At 46.0% G+C, this 20,403-nt stretch overlaps 1 protein-coding gene across 1 annotated transcript in view; it reads right to left on the reverse strand.

Annotated features, from left to right (window-relative positions):
- CYP2U1 (cytochrome P450 family 2 subfamily U member 1) overlaps positions 1-20,403 on the reverse strand; it is a 203,744-nt gene that overhangs the window by 40,266 nt on the left and 143,075 nt on the right. Inside the window, exon 3 of the mRNA XM_078676596.1 lies at positions 15,534-15,695. Coding sequence (XP_078532722.1) covers positions 15,534-15,695 — 162 coding nt within the window. The remainder of the gene's footprint in view (positions 1-15,533; positions 15,696-20,403) is intronic.

Raw genomic sequence — 20,403 nt, forward strand, 5'->3', positions numbered from 1 at the left:
CACCCTATAATTGCCATGTGGGCCTGTTTGATAATGAAACAGGGAGATAAGGCCTATGAAGCGGAGCCATTGGTCAAGGAAGCATTCCATTGAGGGACCCTCACACCTCTCAGGAAGCCCACAAACCTTGGGTTAATATGGCAAGCCCTGCCCTCTGCGTCCTCCACTCTTGCTGCCAGCTCCTTGGTCACAGCAGTGAGTTTAGTCACAGTCTGTTGTAGGGTACAAAGTGAGTCTTTCACACCAGACAGCCTGGTTTCCATCTCTATAATCCGCTAGATAACCTTCCTGAGGTCCTGGCGAAGCAAGTGGACATCAGCGCCCACCTCCACACCTCTGATTTTAGCATCCAGCATTTCAGCAACTGTGTGATAGCTGCCATGAGGGGGACAATGTCTAGAGTTGAACCATCTTATCCACAGCCCCCAACAACAAAAGACGATCCTCCGGGCTGTGCATATTTGTCTAGAGAACTCTCTTTGGCATCGGGAGGGACCTTATCTTTGGCCATGATGGCAGGTATGGCAGAAAACACAATTGTTTAACCTCTGGAGCTCGCAGGACCAGCGTTGACCCACCCCACCCCCACCGCAGCCAGGTATGTGAGGTGGCACAAGCAGTCAGATCTCAGGCCCCCCCACTGTAGTGGCAGGCGCAGTAGAAGCGCACTGCCACAGACCGCATCAGATTCTAGCCTGGTCGCCTCTGCAATGGATATACCCTGCCTAGCGGGGCCACCCTAACGGGGTTACCCACTGATATACTACATAGGTCAACTGGGCACACTGGTGAGCAGGAACAGTAGTGGCCAGGCATCCCAGATGAGGAAACATCAGTACAATTTGCCTCGGCCTGTCACTCCTCAAACAGGAAGTGCAGATATACTCTTGCAGATGGTATCAGGATTAGTGCAGAGGCCCCAGTATGTCTCACCTGGCGATCAGGGCATAGCCTGATGGTGTTATCCAATCTCCATCCAGGACCCAGGACCAGAAGACAAGTCTGCTCCCACTGGGGTAGTAAAAAGCCCCCCCCACCCCACGGCCATGGGGGAAGAAATCACAGGAGGGGGAGCCCTGATGCACCTCTCAGTCTTGCCAGCAATTCCACAATACAGGGGCCACAGCCCCACAGGCCTGCTGCGTAGGCGTCAGGATGCTGGAGTTCACTCTTCCTCAAACCGCCCTGGGACCAGCCATCTCTTTACTGGTGTGTGCCAATGTGTCTCCAGGAGTGTCCTCAAGGGCCACATCAATTTCAATGCACGGCTCCCTCAGCAATAGGCTCAGGGCCGCGGGGCAGCTCCTTGCTCCTGGACACGTTGAAAGTCATTATGGAGTGGGTCTGCTCTGAGCAAAACAGCTGAGGGCGACTACCGCATCCAGCTGGGTAGAGCTGAAGAGAATACCAGGGTGGGGTGGGAGAAGGCCCAGCAAGATAGGCCTCATGCTATGCTCGTCAGTCCCCAGGACAAAGTCCCCCATACCGGCATCCACAGCGGCTGCTCCTGGGCTCACAACCCCACCCCTCATGCCTAGACACCTTAGGTTGATTTCATGCAAGTCTGTAAATAACATCTTTTTCCTGCAGAAATGGCATAGTTTGAAGAAAGTGATCTTCAGGCCTCTTCTAGGCAGAATACCCTGAAGGAACATTTTGGGGTTACCAAGACACCAACAAAAAATCTCAGAGTGGAGCTCCAGATCCATATTGAAGGATGCAGAAAGAACTGAGTGTACAGGGGTGACACTTCTACACAGCTCCATGCCATCATTTTCAAAGCCCGGTGATGGCACTTGCTGGCAAGTGGAAGCATTTGCTGAATAAGTTCTGGATCTAGTCTGGCACCTGGGGACATTCAAATGGTGAGCAATCTGTGGTTAAAAGAAATCCATCAGATCAGACCTAAGAATCTGCTTGGAAGCATCTTACCCATACGGATCTGTCTTGGCAAAAGTATTTAGCAGATCCTTCGGCAGCGTGAAATCTAATGTGTCATATCCCAGAGGGTGTGACTATAGCGTCTCAAAAGTCAGATACTGCTTAATAAGCGCAGTGACTGCCTGCCCAATAAAAGAACGTTCTTCCCTATTGCATCAGTTCTCTTGGATTCTCTGTCTGGAAGAGTGGAAGGGAAAGCATTAGGATTGGCCTAACAAGTGAAGACCTGCACCACAGGGCTCTCTGGAGAGAGTCCTGTGTCAGAAGCTTGGGGGTCTCCAGGCGCTGATCAATTCACTGCTGGGACAGACAATGGTTTAAACCAAGCTGCTCTGCTTAAGTCAACACAATCCTCTGATTGAGTCAACACAAGCCGCGTTAGCCTTCCTTTTTAATTCTGCTTTTTGGCAAGTCAAGTAGATCCTTATGCAGGATTTTCTCGTTGAGAACAATTAAAGTAGGAGCACACTTGCTCCCACCTCCGCCAGTTAATCAGGCAGAAGTAGAAAATATGCCTTTTATGTTTCTACAGTAGTCATGGAAGGGGCAAAATTGTTGGCTAGAAAAGCATGAGGGATTTGAGTCTGTTTAGGTTAAGGACATGAATTTAGACCCACTTACATGTTTGGTTACATGCGGTTATCTCGTTTTGGTTACAGTTGCTGAAATTAACATGGCCTAAAAATAAATCATTCAGAATTCAACCAAGGTGTGGTGTGTCCTCATGGAAGATCACTTTATCATCTCTCTTTATTGGCACTATAAACATTATATGACTGCCCAGAGAAATGCGATCTTAATCCCGGATCTCAAATTCTAGCCTCAGGCACACGCTGCATTATGTGCTTACAGTACACAAAGATATGTTCAGAATGACGATCTGTATTCCAAAGTTGTCTTTTATCATACAGCCTTTCGTTCACTTCATTCTTTTTAGCCACAAAGTCAACACGTTTTTTCATAATTGGGGCGTACCCTATGACTTCCTCAGGGCTAAAACATAGAAAAAAGATCTTGATTGTAATTTTACAGATTCCTACATCACCACTTTACACCCTTGAATCGGTAGCATTGGTGTCAGTATACACTTTCATTAATGTACCTTTCCATGACATATAAGTGGAAACCCATGCACAATATATTTTCTTAAAAAATTGTTAAAGAAATGTCTATCTCCGTCATTACAGCGTAAATCACCATAGCTTTTCAAACAACCTTAGTATGAAACCAGGGGTACTATTGACACCTTGTGAATCTGAACATAACTTTGTGTACTGTGAACACATAACGCAGCGTGTGCTTGAGGCTAGAATTTAGTATTAATAGTGATTTTTGTAATCACGGTATTGGGGAGAGGGTAGAATCTCCCTACCTTTCAGAGCATCATAACCATGTTAGCATTGTGACAGATATTGTGTGAAATAATCAACTGAGTGCCAGGGCTCTATTTGATCGCCCACATGAGACTCAACTTAATCCCCGATCTGGCAATGCTGACAAGGTATCATTGCTAGTCAAAAAACTTTGAATACTATAACGTTTGTTTTTTTAAATAGGTCTTTATTGCATTTTAACCTGATGCGTGCGGGCGGAATTCCGCTCGTATGCTGAGAATTTGTAAAGTGCACTTTACATGACGAGCTGGGCTCGTCATGAGCGTGCGAGGAGGCTACCTCATGACGAGCCCAGCTCGTCATCAGCGTCGAAGGGGTTAACAAATTAATTAGAACAGTATACACTGGTTGACTTCATTTACATTATCTTTGGCAGATATAAATTCAGGGAACCTGTACTGGTGTCAGGAGTACCTTTATAAAAGCCATTGTCCAGGGCGTTCAAGTGTGTGTGGTTTGGCAGTCTGTAGTCCGGGAATGGGTGAAGGGGAGGGGTACTGGTTTTCCCCAAAGGGGCCATTTATTGCACATGAGCTGCGCCATGTCACTACAGTTGTAATCCAGGCTCGTTCTGGAGCGCCAGTAACAGCATTTCCTAACCCACGACCTAAGCTTCAAGCCCGGCCTGCTGGCGGAGTTGCTGCAGGGCACCGTCCTCAGCCCTTGCTCATCATTTGACCTTGTTCTTCAATCCCGCCATTGGTCGGCACCTCTGTCGCCTTCCAGTGTGTTGGTATCGCACAGAGCGCCAGTGCTAGGTCTATGAGCCTGGTTCCCACCTTGTCCTTCTTGGAGCCGGGCATCAGTCCCATGAGACATGTCTGTGGTCTATTACGGTGTTGCCTGCCTGTCAGCTGTGTGAAGTACGTATACACGTTCATCCAGAATGGGGGCAGCGCCACGCACTGCCAAGTCATGTGGCAAAAGTTTGCATGTTTGGTTCTGCACATGTACCATTGGTGAGACGATCAAGCGAACATCTCATGTAGACGCTCTGGGGAAAGATATTTGCAATGCACATAGAAAAGTTGTAGCAATTTTAGACATGCAATCCTCGAAACTTAAGGGATATGCCCCAGTGTCTTGCCCCAATCAGTGTTGGTCAGGTCAATGAGCAGATCATGCCTCCATTTGTCTTTTTGGTCTAGCAGCATCGGTGGCATCGCTTTGCCCATTGCTTAGTACACATTAGTCACCCAATGGCGTTTCGGGCTCCATGTCAGCACTTCCTGAAGCACAGGGTTAGCCTCCAGCTTTTTGTTCTGGCCCCTACCCCATCTTTGCAGTGGCTCGTTTGAGTGCCGCATGAGTCAGAAACTGTCCTGCTTATATGTTGCAAGTGTCCCATAGATTCTCAAACAAAATGATCCCATCTGCAAGCAACTGGGTCATTGTGAGCACCATGGCCCGCCACCACTGCGAACAGTGCGATGTGAGCCCCAACTTAGGCAAAAGCGACAGACACCACAGTGGTAGGTCAGGGGTGTATGTCATTCCCACTCGCAGACGTAGTTGATAGCGTGCCCAGCAGTGGCGGGCCACCCAGAGCATCAGTGGAGCATGTTCAGTGCATAAGGGCCTACAGCCGGGCCTCAGGGGAGGCCTCTCGTTCAATCACATCATGGTCAGCAGGTAATACAGCTTGTACTCTGGTTCCCCAATCCCTCCGATTCCTGGGGCATGCACAATTTATGTAATGCCACTTGTCATCACCCCAAAGCCCAGCCAAGCTCAGACTGCCAGCTGTCCAGCTCCTGTACCACAGTGCGCCCTAGCAGCAATGGTAGGTTGGACAATAATTCTAGGAGTTGTGGTAGTGCCATCATCTTCGCCAGATCCACTTGTCCTATTGGAGAGAGTAGAGGGACTGCCAAAACTATAAAGGCGCATGTAATGATGCAATCACCCTGACTGGATTTCCCTCTCGTGTGTCCGATGGGTCCATTTACACCTGGACCTTCAGATATCTGAAGAAATGTGGGGCAACCAGCAAGCCTCTAATTGCGCACCTGTTGCCCGTTTGTGGTCGCGTTGGTTGCTGCTGTTCTTTTCTGGACCATCTACCCCTCGCCGGACCCGCTCCGCGGGTCCCGCATCGCTGCTTGGCCACAGGAGTACGCCGGGGGAAAGTGTTTTGAGACTCAGGGCGCTGGTCAGACTTGCAGGGCTGCGAGCAGTGTGGTCAGGGACTCCATATCCCAGGAGTCCCTGATAGCCCGGCTGAGAACACCTGGGCCGCTCTCCCTGCAAGCTCCGCCCCCTAACCAATTACCCTCCCTATATACCAACGCTTACTCCTCGCTGCGCGGGAGCGTGCGGGAGCGCGCCGGGAGAAGCCCGGGACAAGGGCGGGACCGTCTGTGGCTGTCCGGGGCCGCAGGAGGCCGGGCTGGGCCACCCCCCTTATTGCTGACTCATTGTATCTTCTCTAGTAAGTGACATTTTGGTTGAGATTGATGATGACTATGGCAATGTCTACATCGATAAGTTCTGTTTCCAGTCACTTGATAACTCCCCCGGTTGAGACTGGTCCACCAGCAATTGGCCCCCTAGACAAATTCTTTTTTAGCCGTTCATTGTCAATTGACAAGGAGTTATCACTGGCAGAGAGGCGCGCAGAGCGTAGATTGTCTATAGAATTACTTAAGAATTCTGTGGACAAGCTCCCAAATCTAGCGTACCCCACCCTGGTGACCCCTTTGTCATCATTGAACCTCCCTGCTGCAACTGAATACTTTGAGGGCCAAGCTCAAACAATAAATAAGGATGTTGCAACAGAATTGAATAATCCTTGTGGGAGTAATACTCAATCTACATTGCTCCCTGATTCTGGTGCTCAGGCCATATCGGCCCAACCTAAGCTGGGGTCTAAAAGGAAAAGATCAGCCCCAGCAAGGAGATGTAAAATGGCGGCCAAACCACCTCAAAAGCACAGGAAGCTACACAAACTCGTGAACACTGGAGAGGTTGTCACTGAAGAAACTCAGAGTGTAGAAAGTGTTTTACACACCAATCTTGCCCTTTCGGCCAGTCAAGACACAGAAGACAATTCTTGTACTGACTCCACTGTACCAAATAATGAAAATGTGTTATCACTTGTAAATGTACTCCCTGAGTTGGAAAAACTACTTAGATCTTTGCTTAACCCTATTGAGGATAGAATTGACAAGCTCGCAGAAAGGCTAAATCATTTCGAGCAGTCAACATTAGACAATTTCTATTCCACAAAATCGCTGATTAAAGCGAATGCTGGGGTGGATGCAAGAATAAATTCTCAGGTCCTTAATAATCCTGCTACCCAGGAAAAGGGAAGAAGGCCCCAAAATAATTCTCCTTTACCCCCAAGCAAAGCAAATCCACAGTCAAAGCAACTACAAAACCCACAGAAAAATCTGACAGATTGAAAGTCGGCTCTGTTTTAACTCAGCCGACTATTATACACCCTATACAGTCCTCAACTCAGCAGGTACTAAATCCCCCAATTACTAAGAGTGCAGAGGCTACAGCTTGTCCCCAAGTGGACAAAGCACTAACAATTGCAGAAGTAACTAATAACATGCAGGTAGCCTCAAACATTCCGGTGGGAGGGAACAGGGCCAACGTTCGTCTTGTGGTAGATAAAATTCTAGTACCGATCCAACTAAATAATAAACAACAGGCGTTGAAGCCCGCCTCCCAACCCGTCCCCCAAGTCCCTAAATCAATCCCACCACCCTTGGTAAAGCCACCTTACAGAAAACCCCCGATTAATCTCACTCCAGATTCCTTCCCCTATGTAGCAGTCCTTATAAATGTACCATCATTACCGTCAGGGCAGAGAGAAACTTTCCAGACGCTTAAAAACAAGATCATGCACTGGTTAAAGGAAAATCGTCCTCTGCCTGGTGATATCGACGGGTTAATCATAGGGGTAAGGAGAATAGACTGGATGGGATACACACCGAAAACCTTGGGTGGGGACTGTATAGTGGTTAATTTCCAAGACCCAAGGGTGGCGGGATGGATAACCAGGCAGGGATGGGGAACAAACAAGGGAGGTATTGGAATTGTGGACCTTACCTTTTTTTACCCCCGATCAGCTAGCGTAACAACTAGCTTGCTCAGCGAACCCCTAATCCCCCCTACTGTATCATGGCCAGTCAATTCTCTACTACCTCCTTTAGTTGGTCACAACCATAATACATATATAAATCACAACTCTTATGTAGGATGGCAGGACCCTGGACGGGGATATTGACAAACCAGCACAGTTAGGAAGCGGGAGAGTTATAACGAGCCAAAAGGGGTTTGGGACGTTAATGTTGATATCACAATTGCAAACGAAACGGGCAATAATATGGAGACGGGGAGTTTGGTTGAAGAAGGTGGTTCTAGACTAGAAATTTTAAACACCAATGTAATGGTACCGCCGTCAAAGATTGTTAACACGATTGTAGATCGCATGGATGTTCGGGAAAGGCAGATCAATTCTATTGAAAGTCCAATGCCATCTCTAGCATTCCTTAAAACCAACACCTTTGATGGTTCTGTGGCTAGCATCGGTACACTTCTATCCTGGAATGTTGCGGGGTTGGGCAGCAAGATGGATTCCCAATCCTGGGTGAATTTTATAAGTGGGTATGATATCTGCTGTCTTCAAGAAACCTGGGCTTGTGATTCCCTTTTTTGTTTTGGTTATCTAAACTATTGTATACCAGCCCAAAAAGGTGGAAGAGGGCGGCCAAAGGGAGGCCTCACTGTATGGGTTAAACAAGATTTGCATATTAACATCAAAATGTTGGACCTGGGAAGTAGTGATTTACAATTACTAAGAATCTCTACAGGCAAGGGTCCCCCAATAGATTTGTATAATGTCTATGCGAGAGGTAACAATGTAACTAACACACCTACCATAGAGCTGTTATCTGCTGCCATAGAGGCCACGTCTCAAGAAAGTATGTTGATAATAGCAGGAGACCTCAACAGGACTTTTGAACCCTTGGATTGTACAAACGATCCCTTAGGGAGCGAAGAGGATAATCTCTGGGGAGTACCCTCTCTATGTTTAAAGCCTGTTAAGAGATGGACAAAAGAGATTTTATTACTGAATGGTATTTGTATGGAACACGGTTTAAGAGCACTCAACGGGAGGACACTAGGGGACAAGGAGGGCGGGTATACTTTTGATAACGGTATCAGCAGGAGCAGAATTGACTACATATTGTGTAGTCTCCAGCTGTGGAAGGGGGTTGTCGACATGACCATTAGGCCCAGGGTTGAAAGTGATCACAACCCCCTCTGTGTGACTCATAGGTGGTGGAATGCAGGTGTGGGAAACTCTTCCGAAACTAATGATGATATCCCGGTCATGAGTAACGATGAACTCAGGTTAAAATGGCCAAAAGTACTGGCAAATGAGGCTACTATGACCTATATTAATAATGTGGTCGATAGTGCAATCTCTGCGATGGAAGCAGCGGCCCCAGTGGTACCAGGAGATAGTGGTATCACGGAAATCCACAACAAGTTATTTTCCCTCCTAAGACCATGCTTCTTCACCAAAAATAGGAAAGGGAAGAAAGCTAAAGAGGTGGGAAGGTGGTTTGATAGTCAATGTAGATTGGCACGACTTGAACTGGGACAAGCCATAAGGAATAGGGACCGTGATGCAGTAACAGAGAATAGGAAACTGTATAAAAGGGCCATCCATCTAGCTAAAAAGAAATGGGATGAAGACCATTGGGCCGAATTAAAAGAGGCCTCGGGTAACAAAGACTCCAGGACATTTTGGGAAATCATGAAGTGGGGTAGAGGAGCTGGCCCCGCGAAGCCAGATAACAACGTAGCAGAAGATGCTTGGGTCGATTATTTTAGACCACAGTATGCTAATGTTAATCATCCTGTGGTGGTGGGCAGTATAATACCTGTTTACGCAACTGACAATCTGTTTTCTCTTAGAGAAGCGGAAATTGCCATTAGCACCGCGAAATGTGGGAGGGCGCCAGGACCAGATGGGATTCCCCCTGACATCTTTAAATACGATGTGACTAGATGGGCGAGGTACACCTTCCTCGTAGCAAATGCCCTAGCGAAGGGGGAAGTGGTCCCAGACCTCTGGAAAGGCGCAACCATTATCCCCATACATAAGAAGGGTGACCGTTCACTGCCTGCTAATTATAGGCCTATAAGCTTAATAGCTACTATGCAGAAGGTAGTTGGGAGAATGGTAACAAATCAGCTTATGGACTGGGTTGATGACAACAACGCCCTTTCCCCATACCAAGCTGGATTTAGGCGAGCAACCAGTACCATTGACCAGGTCTTCCGGTTCACCATATTGCGGTGGAAGACTGTTGTACTGGGAAGGGGCTGCCTGTACGTCGCGTTTGTCGACCTGCGGGCGGCATTCGACCTAGTCCCCCGGTGTAAGCTATGGTTGGTTCTGCAAAAGATGGGGATTCCTGCAGACCTGCTTACATTAATCATGCGACTGCACGAGTCCAACTTTGCAAGAGTCCAGTGGGGTGGAAGCGGGGAGACAACTATGGACTTCCCAGTTGAAAGGGGCGTCCGGCAGGGCTGTTCCATGGCCCCTTTACTGTTCTCGTTATTTATTAACGGGATTGTTGAGAGAATGTTGAAGGCTAGTGTAGATGCCCCATCGTTAGCGGACACCAGGGTTCCGATCCTGATGTTCGCTGACGACACTCTTATCTTATCTAAGACCCCTATGGGGCTGCAACGTGCATTAAACATTTTCGATGCTTTTTGCGCTGAACATGGCCTAGAGGTGAACGTGGGAAAAACAAAATTAATGGCCTTTTCCCCAGGTCGTAGGAACTACCCCAAAGTAACCTTAAATAATAGCAGGCTAGATACTGTTGCAGAATTCACGTACTTGGGGGTACAGATCGCAGAGGGCACTGGCTGGGCGCATCATGTGGATAAAGTGGTCCTTAAACATCAGCAGCTCTCAGGTGCCCTAAGGGGCGAACACCGTAAATCTAAGACAAAGCCTATAAAACCCGCACTTATGGTGTATGACGCGAAGGTCTTGGGTGCCACATTATATGGCGCAGAGTTATGGGCCTGGGATAGTATTGCGGCACTGCAGACTTCTGAGAACAAGTTTTTGCGAGGGATCACAGGACTTCCACAGAGCACCCCCTTAACCCCATTGTTTCTGGAACTGGGTAGGCGTTCTATTATAGACAGAGCCCGATTGCGCCCAGTCCTTTACTGGAGACGCCTCTGGACGACTCCAGAAATAAGACAATACGCGGAGGGTTTTCTATGGATAATCCAGGAAGATACCTTCCACAAGATAAAATGGCTAAAACATCTGAAGTCTATGCTAGTTAATCTAGGGTTTTCAAATCTTTGGAACAATCCTGTGGGAGAGATCTTCCCTAGCAAGGAAGACCTAAAAAAACAGTATTGGGATTGGGTGGGTGTCAAATTGCTGAAAGACACCAGGGCCGACTCTATGTCTGGTCGTTTCCTGGAGACAAAAATCTTTCCTGCCCTAGAAAACTACTGGGATAACATCACGGTACCAATGGACAGGAAACTGGTCTTTCAGTTAAGATCTGGATCTATCCCCCTGAAGAAAATGACAGCTGGCTGGAATAGATCGACCAATAACTTATGTCCAGCATGTGAAAATGCCGAAGAGAGCATAGGCCATTTCCTATTTGTATGTCAAGCTTACATAAAACCGAGGACAAAATGGCTCATGCCGGTATGTAAAAACCTGGGGACACGCGATAGCACTGTGGCTTTAAGAATCTTATGTACAACAACTCAGGATTCGATAGTCATAGGGGTGGCCAAATATCTGGGCTGGGCCTGGGCAATTAGACGACGGGCTCTGGGGGAAATTAGGTAATTAGGTATTTCTTTTAATAATGGTTAATGTAATATATTTGTTACACTAATGGTTTTTTGTATACAACATTGTATGAGCTGCACTTTATGTTTAATGAATTTTTTATTGTTATCATGTATTATTGTGTAACTGTTTTAAATTCCATGTGCTTTTATGAGAATTGTCTCGAATAAAGCTTATACAAAAAAAAAAAATATTTTCTTAAAAAATTGTTAAAGAAATGTCTATCTCCGTCATTACAGCGTAAATCACCATAGCTTTTCAAACAACCTTAGTATGAAACCAGGGGTACTATTGACACCTTGTGAATCTGAACATAACTTTGTGTACTGTGAACACATAACGCAGCGTGTGCTTGAGGCTAGAATTTAGTATTAATAGTGATTTTTGTAATCACGGTATTGGGGAGAGGGTAGAATCTCCCTACCTTTCAGAGCATCATAACCATGTTAGCATTGTGACAGATACTGTGTGAAATAATCAACTGAGTGCCAGGGCTCTATTTGATCGCCCACATGAGACTCAACTTAATCCCCGATCTGGCAATGCTGACAAGGTATCATTGCTAGTCAAAAAACTTTGAATACTATAACGTTTGTTTTTTTAAATAGGTCTTTATTGCATTTTAACCTGATGCGTGCGGGCGGAATTCCGCTCGTATGCTGAGAATTTGTAAAGTGCACTTTACATGACGAGCTGGGCTCGTCATGAGCGTGCGAGGAGGCTACCTCATGACGAGCCCAGCTCGTCATCAGCGTCGAAGGGGTTAACAAATTAATTAGAACAGTATACACTGGTTGACTTCATTTACATTATCTTTGGCAGATATAAATTCAGGGAACCTGTACTGGTGTCAGGAGTACCTTTATAAAAGCCATTGTCCAGGGCGTTCAAGTGTGTGTGGTTTGGCAGTCTGTAGTCCGGGAATGGGTGAAGGGGAGGGGTACTGGTTTTCCCCAAAGGGGCCATTTATTGCACATGAGCTGCGCCATGTCACTACAGTTGTAATCCAGGCTCGTTCTGGAGCGCCAGTAACAGCATTTCCTAACCCACGACCTAAGCTTCAAGCCCGGCCTGCTGGCGGAGTTGCTGCAGGGCACCGTCCTCAGCCCTTGCTCATCATTTGACCTTGTTCTTCAATCCCGCCATTGGTCGGCACCTCTGTCGCCTTCCAGTGTGTTGGTATCGCACAGCGCGCCAGTGCTAGGTCTATGAGCCTGGTTCCCACCTTGTCCTTCTTGGAGCCGGGCATCAGTCCCATGAGACATGTCTGTGGTCTATTACGGTGTTGCCTGCCTGTCAGCTGTGTGAAGTACGTATACACGTTCATCCAGAATGGGGGCAGCGCCACGCACTGCCAAGTCATGTGGCAAAAGTTTGCATGTTTGGTTCTGCACATGTACCATTGGTGAGACGATCAAGCGAACATCTCATGTAGACGCTCTGGGGAAAGATATGTGCAATGCACATAGAAAAGTTGTAGCAATTTTAGACATGCAATCCTCGAAACTTAAGGGATATGCCCCAGTGTCTTGCCCCAATCAGTGTTGGTCAGGTCAATGAGCAGATCATGCCTCCATTTGTCTTTTTGGTCTAGCAGCATCGGTGGCATCGCTTTGCCCATTGCTTAGTACACATTAGTCACCCAATGGCGTTTCGGGCTCCATGTCAGCACTTCCTGAAGCACAGGGTTAGCCTCCAGCTTTTTGTTCTGGCCCCTCCCCCATCTTTGCAGTGGCTCGTTTGAGTGCCGCATGAGTCAGAAACTGTCCTGCTTATATGTTGCAAGTGTCCCATAGATTCTCAAACAAAATGATCCCATCTGTAAGCAACTGGGTCATTGTGAGCACCATGGCCCGCCACCACTGCGAACAGTGCGATGTGAGCCCCAACTTAGGCAAAAGCGACAGACACCACAGTGGTAGGTTAGGGGTGTATGTCATTCCCACTCGCAGACGTAGTTGATAGCGTGCCCAGCAGTGGCGGGCCACCCAGAGCATCAGTGGAGCATGTTCAGTGCATAAGGGCCTACAGCCGGGCCTCAGGGGAGGCCTCTCGTTCAATCACATCATGGTCAGCAGGTAATACAGCTTGTACTCTGGTTCCCCAATCCCTCCGATTCCTGGGGCATGCACAATTTATGTAATGCCACTTGTCATCACCCCAAAGCCCAGCCAAGCTCAGACTGCCAGCTGTCCAGCTCCTGTACCACAGTGCGCCCTAGCAGCAATGGTAGGTTGGACAATAATTCTAGGAGTTGTGGTAGTGCCATCATCTTCGCCAGATCCACTTGTCCTATTGGAGAGAGTAGAGGGACTGCCAAAACTATAAAGGCGCATGTAATGATGCAATCACCCTGACTGGATTTCCCTCTCGTGTGTCCGATGGGTCCATTTACACCTGGACCTTCAGATATCTGAAGAAATGTGGGGCAACCAGCAAGCTGAGCAACTCCACCCCTGAGAGTGTGATCACCCCCCATCCGCCAGTGGGAAAGACGCATGATTTTGAAACGTTCAGGCTCAGACCCAAGAGCTCACTTAATAGCTCCACTATCTACCCAATGGGCAGCAGCCTAGTGGCAGTGTCATGCAGATATATTCAAATGCCATCTGCATAAAAGGATATGATGTACTTCTGACCGTTCGCCTTCAGTCAGTGTTCTCCATGCAGTGTGCGCGTTGTGCTAGCCAACGGTTCCATGGAAAGTGTGGACAACAATGGGACCCGCGTGCGACCATGTCGGGTGCCTAATTTAGGGGCCCCTGATCGACCAATGTGAACCCTTGCTCTGGGTTGCGAATATAATACGTGTATCTAAGCTATTAGGTCACGGACAAACCCCATAAGATAGAGGACCACAAATAAGTAGGAAAATCAAAGGCTATTGAAGGCTTTAGTCATATCCACTGACAGCGATGCCTCCCGATCATGTCCAGCTGGCAGTACATCCATCATGTGGAATAGCCGCAGTATATTCATGGAGGTGATTCTCTCCAGGACAAAACTACACTGGTCTGTGGGGACCAGAGTCGGCAGACAGTGTAGGATTCAATTCGTAATAATCTTGCCCAGGATCTTCCAATTCAGGTTGAGGAGAGACAGAGGTCTGTAAGTACTCCCGTCCGACACGTCTCCCCCTGGTTTCGGGATCACAGCAATGATCACCTCTGAAAGGTCTCAGGCAGGCCCCTCGTGCGGCCCCATACATTTTTACCAGGGGTTTGGCCAGTTACTCTTGTGCACATTTGTAAAATACCAGAGGAAGGCTGTCATTACCTGGAGTCTTCTCCGTTGCCAACTGTTTGATGGAACGTCTGATTCCTCCTTCCGTAACCGGTCCCTCCATGAGGCAGCTGGTGTCTAGGATCAGCATGGTTAGGAGAATGTCGGCTAGCAAGGCAGTCAAAAGCTCTTCTGCTGCCTCAATGGTCAAACTGTACAACAATTGGTAGTAGTCCGAGAATACCTGTCTATATACATAGTGTTCGTCTGGGTGGCGAATTGTCATGATTGTCTCCCTAGGCTGAAGAAGCCTGCCAGAAAGTACCCTGCACGGTCTCCGTCAGCGTGTTCCCTCGACAAGTACTTACGGTAATCATACAGGGCAAGCCTGGACAATACCTCTATCTCTGTGTGCCTCTGTGTGCTCCTGTTGTAGGTGGATCAAATCGCGATGAGTCGCCCTTTCCGCTCCTGTGCGAACCTCAAGTCCACACAGCTCATGCTTTTTCCAGGTAAGGTGGGCACTCGTCATCAAGAGCACCCCGCATGAGATCCTAATACATATTCCCCCGATGTACACCTTGAATGCATCCCAATCGATCGGTGGTGACAAATCTGTGTTGGCAATGACCTCAAAGAAATGGATAATTTCCTCTCTCACCGACTACAAAGTTTGAATTTTACATTATTTCAACTGGGAGCATAAGTGAGCTTCTAGATCTGTGATGAAAATCCCTAAACTTTTTTTCAGAATTAGAAAGTTATTTCAACTTTTTGATAATGCGATTGTAAGTGACAAGGCTTTGCGATACATAGTTTGCCAGTAACATTTTAAAGCATGTTCGGTGAGTTTAGGCTTTAGAAATGAAATCTAAACACTCTGAATGTATAAAGCTTTTACTTATGAATAAGCTAATTTTTTTAAAGACATGCAGCGATTTCTCTTTATGTTTACTGTTCCACACTGTATCACTTTTTAGTTGGTGCAGTACTACCACTCTGAATATTGCATTGGCTCACAACGAGGGGCATGTCACTAAAGAGAACACCTGCTTAACTAAATTTAAGGGAACAGTATAGTATGTTAGAATATGCACAGTAAATACCTGTGTTTTCAGAGGCCATGTGGGGAACTGAAAGAGGAACAACCACTGTCATCCTCTGCACTTCCATGATGGTTGCTTCTGTGAATGGCATTGAAGGCTTGTCAGTTAACGATGGAGGGCGCTCACGGCCGATCACCGCATTGATTTCCGTTTGCACCTTTTCTATTAAGAAAAAGAAGAAAACAAAGACATAAGAGCACAGTCAGGAAGAAAGGTGGGTCTCTGTATCCTAGCTGATGTGGAGAACGTTTTTATGGAAAAACCTTATAACTGAATTGCTGTACTGATGTTTGTAGAAATTATTCACCATCTAAACATGCCAGTTATATTTCAATGCCCAAATTATTACTGGATACAAAACTCAAGAAATAAAGTTTATGTAAGGCTCTTTAACGCATAAAAGCACTAGAAGAACTACAGTGTCAAACACCTTCTTTTTCACCAGTCAATCTGCTGATTTTCTGGTCGGGTTTATGCTTCTGTGGCGACCTTTCACTAGAACATCCACCAATGTCTGGCTTTGTATCTCAGAAGCACTCATTCTGATGGACTGTAATATAATTTTCAAGTCCATTGATTAAACGAGACAGAGCTCGACAATGTCTCCATGATTTTAAGATTTTGAAGGTTGTTCTCGTTTAGAGATATTTCAGGCACACAGCGCATTGAAAGGTGAGTGAAAGTTAAGGTTTGCTTTGGTTATAACACCAAAACGTGTGAATAGCCCTTAAAATTGCTATACAAAACCTCAGTTAAAGTGCTGTTAAGGTTACTAATTAAAATCAAGTTAATAGCAAACAAAACCCGAAATTCTCAAGTTAAGGCTAGGACCATAATCCATAACTTGCACACCATACACAATGATTGCTGATACTGCAGTAACCAGTGTGGAACCCCTTGTGGTACTGATGACGGTACTGCTGTACCAAACACCATTTAACAAAAACCAAATGACAAGGGGCTGGTCATAAAACAGACCCAGTGGCCAACTGTAGGCGGTGTGCAGTGGGGGTTGGCCATCTGCAGTGGGTTGGGCACAAGAACATACACCTTCTCTTTAATCTGAAGTTTTCCTCCGTGAACAGGCAGAAATCCTGGCCTCCTGTGCAATTAAACTGGCTTCTAATGGAGGTTTCCTTTCATCTGCACTTGTTGCAGCTGGTGCATATGTTATTAGCTTTATAATGATCACAGGGGATGAGATGGGTTTGTTTGCATGTAAGCTGTGTATTAAATTCACTTTGTGTAGCTATAGACAGTTTATCAAATATTGCTCCACAGTTATCAAAAATAAGGAAACTGGATTCTGTTTGAGAATAACATTTATTCTGTATAGCATCTGACTGCCTCTTGGACTTTATCACAGCCTTCCTGGAAGATTCTTCTGAAATCAACAAGTTGTGAATTTGAGAGGGGATGCTGGACTTGTGATATGACCAATCCACTATTTTCTACCTAATATGATCCATAAAATATGTGGTAGAGCTTGAAGTATATCAGTGGTCTGCAGTTTAGGAAGTGGAACTTCAATTGGTGAAATCTCTCAAAGGAATGGGGAGCTAGAAAGGTCCTCAAATTCTTGCAGGACCCTACTGATCTACAGCAGAGGGCTATTAGTAGGTTCAGAGATAGCAGAGTCCATGCTAGTTGTAATTTCTAGGCTACACAATAATGGCATTTTGATTAGCATATCCCCACCCCTCATGCGGAAATAAAGGTAAATGGTGCCATGTACACAAATCTAACCACTGTGACATCAATGTGGGTTTTATTTAATTCTACCATGGGTAACTGTAAGTAGATCACATCGATTCTAAGAGTATTACTAGATAAAATTAAGTTCATCTGGGCAGAGGCTTCTGTGGTTGGCGAATCTACTGTCATAAAAATTGCTTGGTTGGAATTAGTACACTTCCACCCATGCTTCATACTTAATTTTCATTTTTCCAGCAGAGCTGTCTTAATCTTAGGAGCTTTCTAAACATCTTTGCTATGTTAATGGCCCTTGATAGGAGCTTTTTTTGTCACCCTTGGCAACTGAGTACATAAACTGCAGAGTACGTACGACCGTGTTGACTCTAATAGCAATATCCACGTGGATTAAATTAGCAAGAATACACTTTTTAATATTTAAATAAAATGAATTAATATATTTTTTAATTAAAAAAATCCCAAATATATATGTGCAATATCCAAACAATTGCTGTAATCCACACCCTTGCAAAACCCATTTTGCAATTCACTCACCTCTCTTCTCCAACTTATAGCTTAATTGCTTAACCACAGACCAGTTCTATGCCACAGCACATCATGGCAGGCACAGCAATTTAAAACAAGCATTTACAATGCAATGGTTTCGCCTTTGGAAAAGTTAGAGCTATTGGCATTGCTCATGACATTTCTTTTTTTTTTTTTTACTTATAAATAAATGGCATTGTTATTTACATTGCTCACAGCCCACACAGCCCTTGCACTGCAAACGAAACCCTGCTAGCTGCACGATTAATGCACGCGCTCAGCGTACTCTAAATGCGGAGTACACTCTTGTACTCCCTCGCTGCACTGTACACCCCCTACGGCACTCCTCAATTGCACTTTACTACATCACCGGAGCACAAGAGGTGCCTGCTGCGTTCTAAAATCATGCACCCGTGCTGCACTTTACATACTGCACCCTCAAACATTATTTGTTGCACTTTAAATGGACGCACTGTCCCTCTGGGTGAGGACCTGGCTCCCTTCTCACAGCACTTTACTCGAATACACCCTTCTGCACGTAAGGGCACCTATGTCAGCTGCGCGTTATTCAGTAACTTATTTAAACATACACCCTGCAGCACGTTCAAAGCACATTACTCATTTGATTTTCACTTTAAATTCACACACTAATTCAATTTAAGCTCGTGCACAATCACTGGACTTTAAATCCATATACCCGGGTCATTTTGTGTGTACAGATGTCGCCTGCACTTTAACTCATTCCAACCTTAAATACTATACTAGACAACACCGCTGCACTTCGGATGAACACGTTAGCACACATTACGCGGTACGCTTATAGTGTGAAGCCGAAGTGCAGGGAATCCCTTTCCTTCCACTGCACTTTAAAGGACATTTTTTCGACTAAAGTCTCCTAAACGTTCCCGTGGCATTTCGAGATCACACCCATCTGCACTTTGCTATTTATTAATAGGTTACCGAATGTATTTAAGGATTAACCGCCCCAACTTTTTTATCAGCTCCACTTTCACTTATTTATTTCCCCTCTTCATTTTGGGGGGGGGGGGGGTAGCCTAACAGCCAAAATTGTCGACTTTGAATCTGAAGAACCGTGTTGGAGTCTCAGCGTTGGCACAGCGTCCTGTGATTCTGGGCAAAACACTCACTCTACCTGTAGCTACAAAAAAAGCTTTGCACTAGTGGTTACAGGCGGCACTGAATGGACATCGCCGCACAACCCTCCAACCCCAAAGACACAGCACTTCACTCCAGTAGTTATGGCGGGACTTTGAATATTGCTGCTACATTCCTTGCTCAGGCTATGCCGATGAGACGTAATGTGGCTTTCCTCCTCTGAACTCGAACCCTTTCTCACTCAACATGTTACATCCCTGCACCATAGTGGGGTTATGTGCAGAGGGCGACCCCTTCACCTATAAAATTCCTCTTCTGAACCTCACCTTTCCTCTGTCTATAACTTGTTCTCCCATTATGAATGTCTCTTCAGTTCCACCCAGAAAGAAGAACTTATATAGTTAAGCCTAGGCTTCCCATCAGACATTCAGCCATCTACAGTGGAGTCCTAGCCGCTTGACAATTAATTTATAGTTTTGCTCAGTGTGAACCTGAGCAATCGGGATAGTAGAGCTTTTTGTCAAGCATTAAATACATATACAAATAGAGAGATCGATAATAGAGTTCATAACAGAAAAGTGTATAATTCATATAAACATCAAAGCTTTACAATAGCCAAAGAACATGTCTGGAGCAAGATTTCGTGAGGAGAGCTATAATAGGGGCCAAATGGTAAGTTAACTTTCACATGCACAATGTCTTATTAGAATGGAATATCAAAGGCTTTTCAGAATTCACTGATTGGTTGAACACACATTCTGTGACTAAGCAAATAATTGCACATACATTCAGACGACACCTCTACAGTTATAATTGCAAAAAGAACAATTGATGGACAGAATGCTGAACACTGTCAAACATTCACCCCAGTACAGAGATCTGGGCCTAAAGTCGTCGTTTCTTTGCTCCTCAGGCCATTACAGTTTAAACCCAGTCATATGCAAATCAGTCTTGACCAACTTCCACTTCGGAATAGTCGATTCCAAACTGTCATCACTCGGCGTTCTACGAACATAACACAGGTTAAAAGCATCCTACAGCAATACCCAGGTAGCCCATTAGATACACAGACTTCAATAGTGAATCCCAGGCTACTCTATAGACAAGCATTGGTTCTATAGTGAAACCCAAGCTGCCCATCAGACAGTGTCTTCTGTAACATCAAATGTAGGCTGTGAGACAGTCAGCACTCTCCAGCAAAGGACTTGTAAGCACGATGTTTTATCCACAACGAAGCACCGGAGCAGGCATCTACAGCAAAACAAAGGCTGCCTTTGCAACGTTCAGGCGTTACACAAGCAACTTCACCGAAGCGAGGCCGCCTGTCACAGGCTCAGTGCTCCACACAGTAAACAGAGGCTCGAGCATCTTTATAAAATACAGACTGTTTATCGCTCTTCCACCTACAGCGCAGGACTGGAGGGCACTGAGCTAGATTACAATAAACAACCTGTTTGGCACATGACAACCAGAGCACTAGATCAGCGCTCAGTTTTATTACTAGGTTGCAACATCT

Source organism: Lissotriton helveticus, chromosome 2_1 (assembly GCF_964261635.1).
Source record: "Lissotriton helveticus chromosome 2_1, aLisHel1.1, whole genome shotgun sequence".
In the NCBI taxonomy this organism is placed as follows: domain Eukaryota; kingdom Metazoa; phylum Chordata; class Amphibia; order Caudata; family Salamandridae; genus Lissotriton; species Lissotriton helveticus.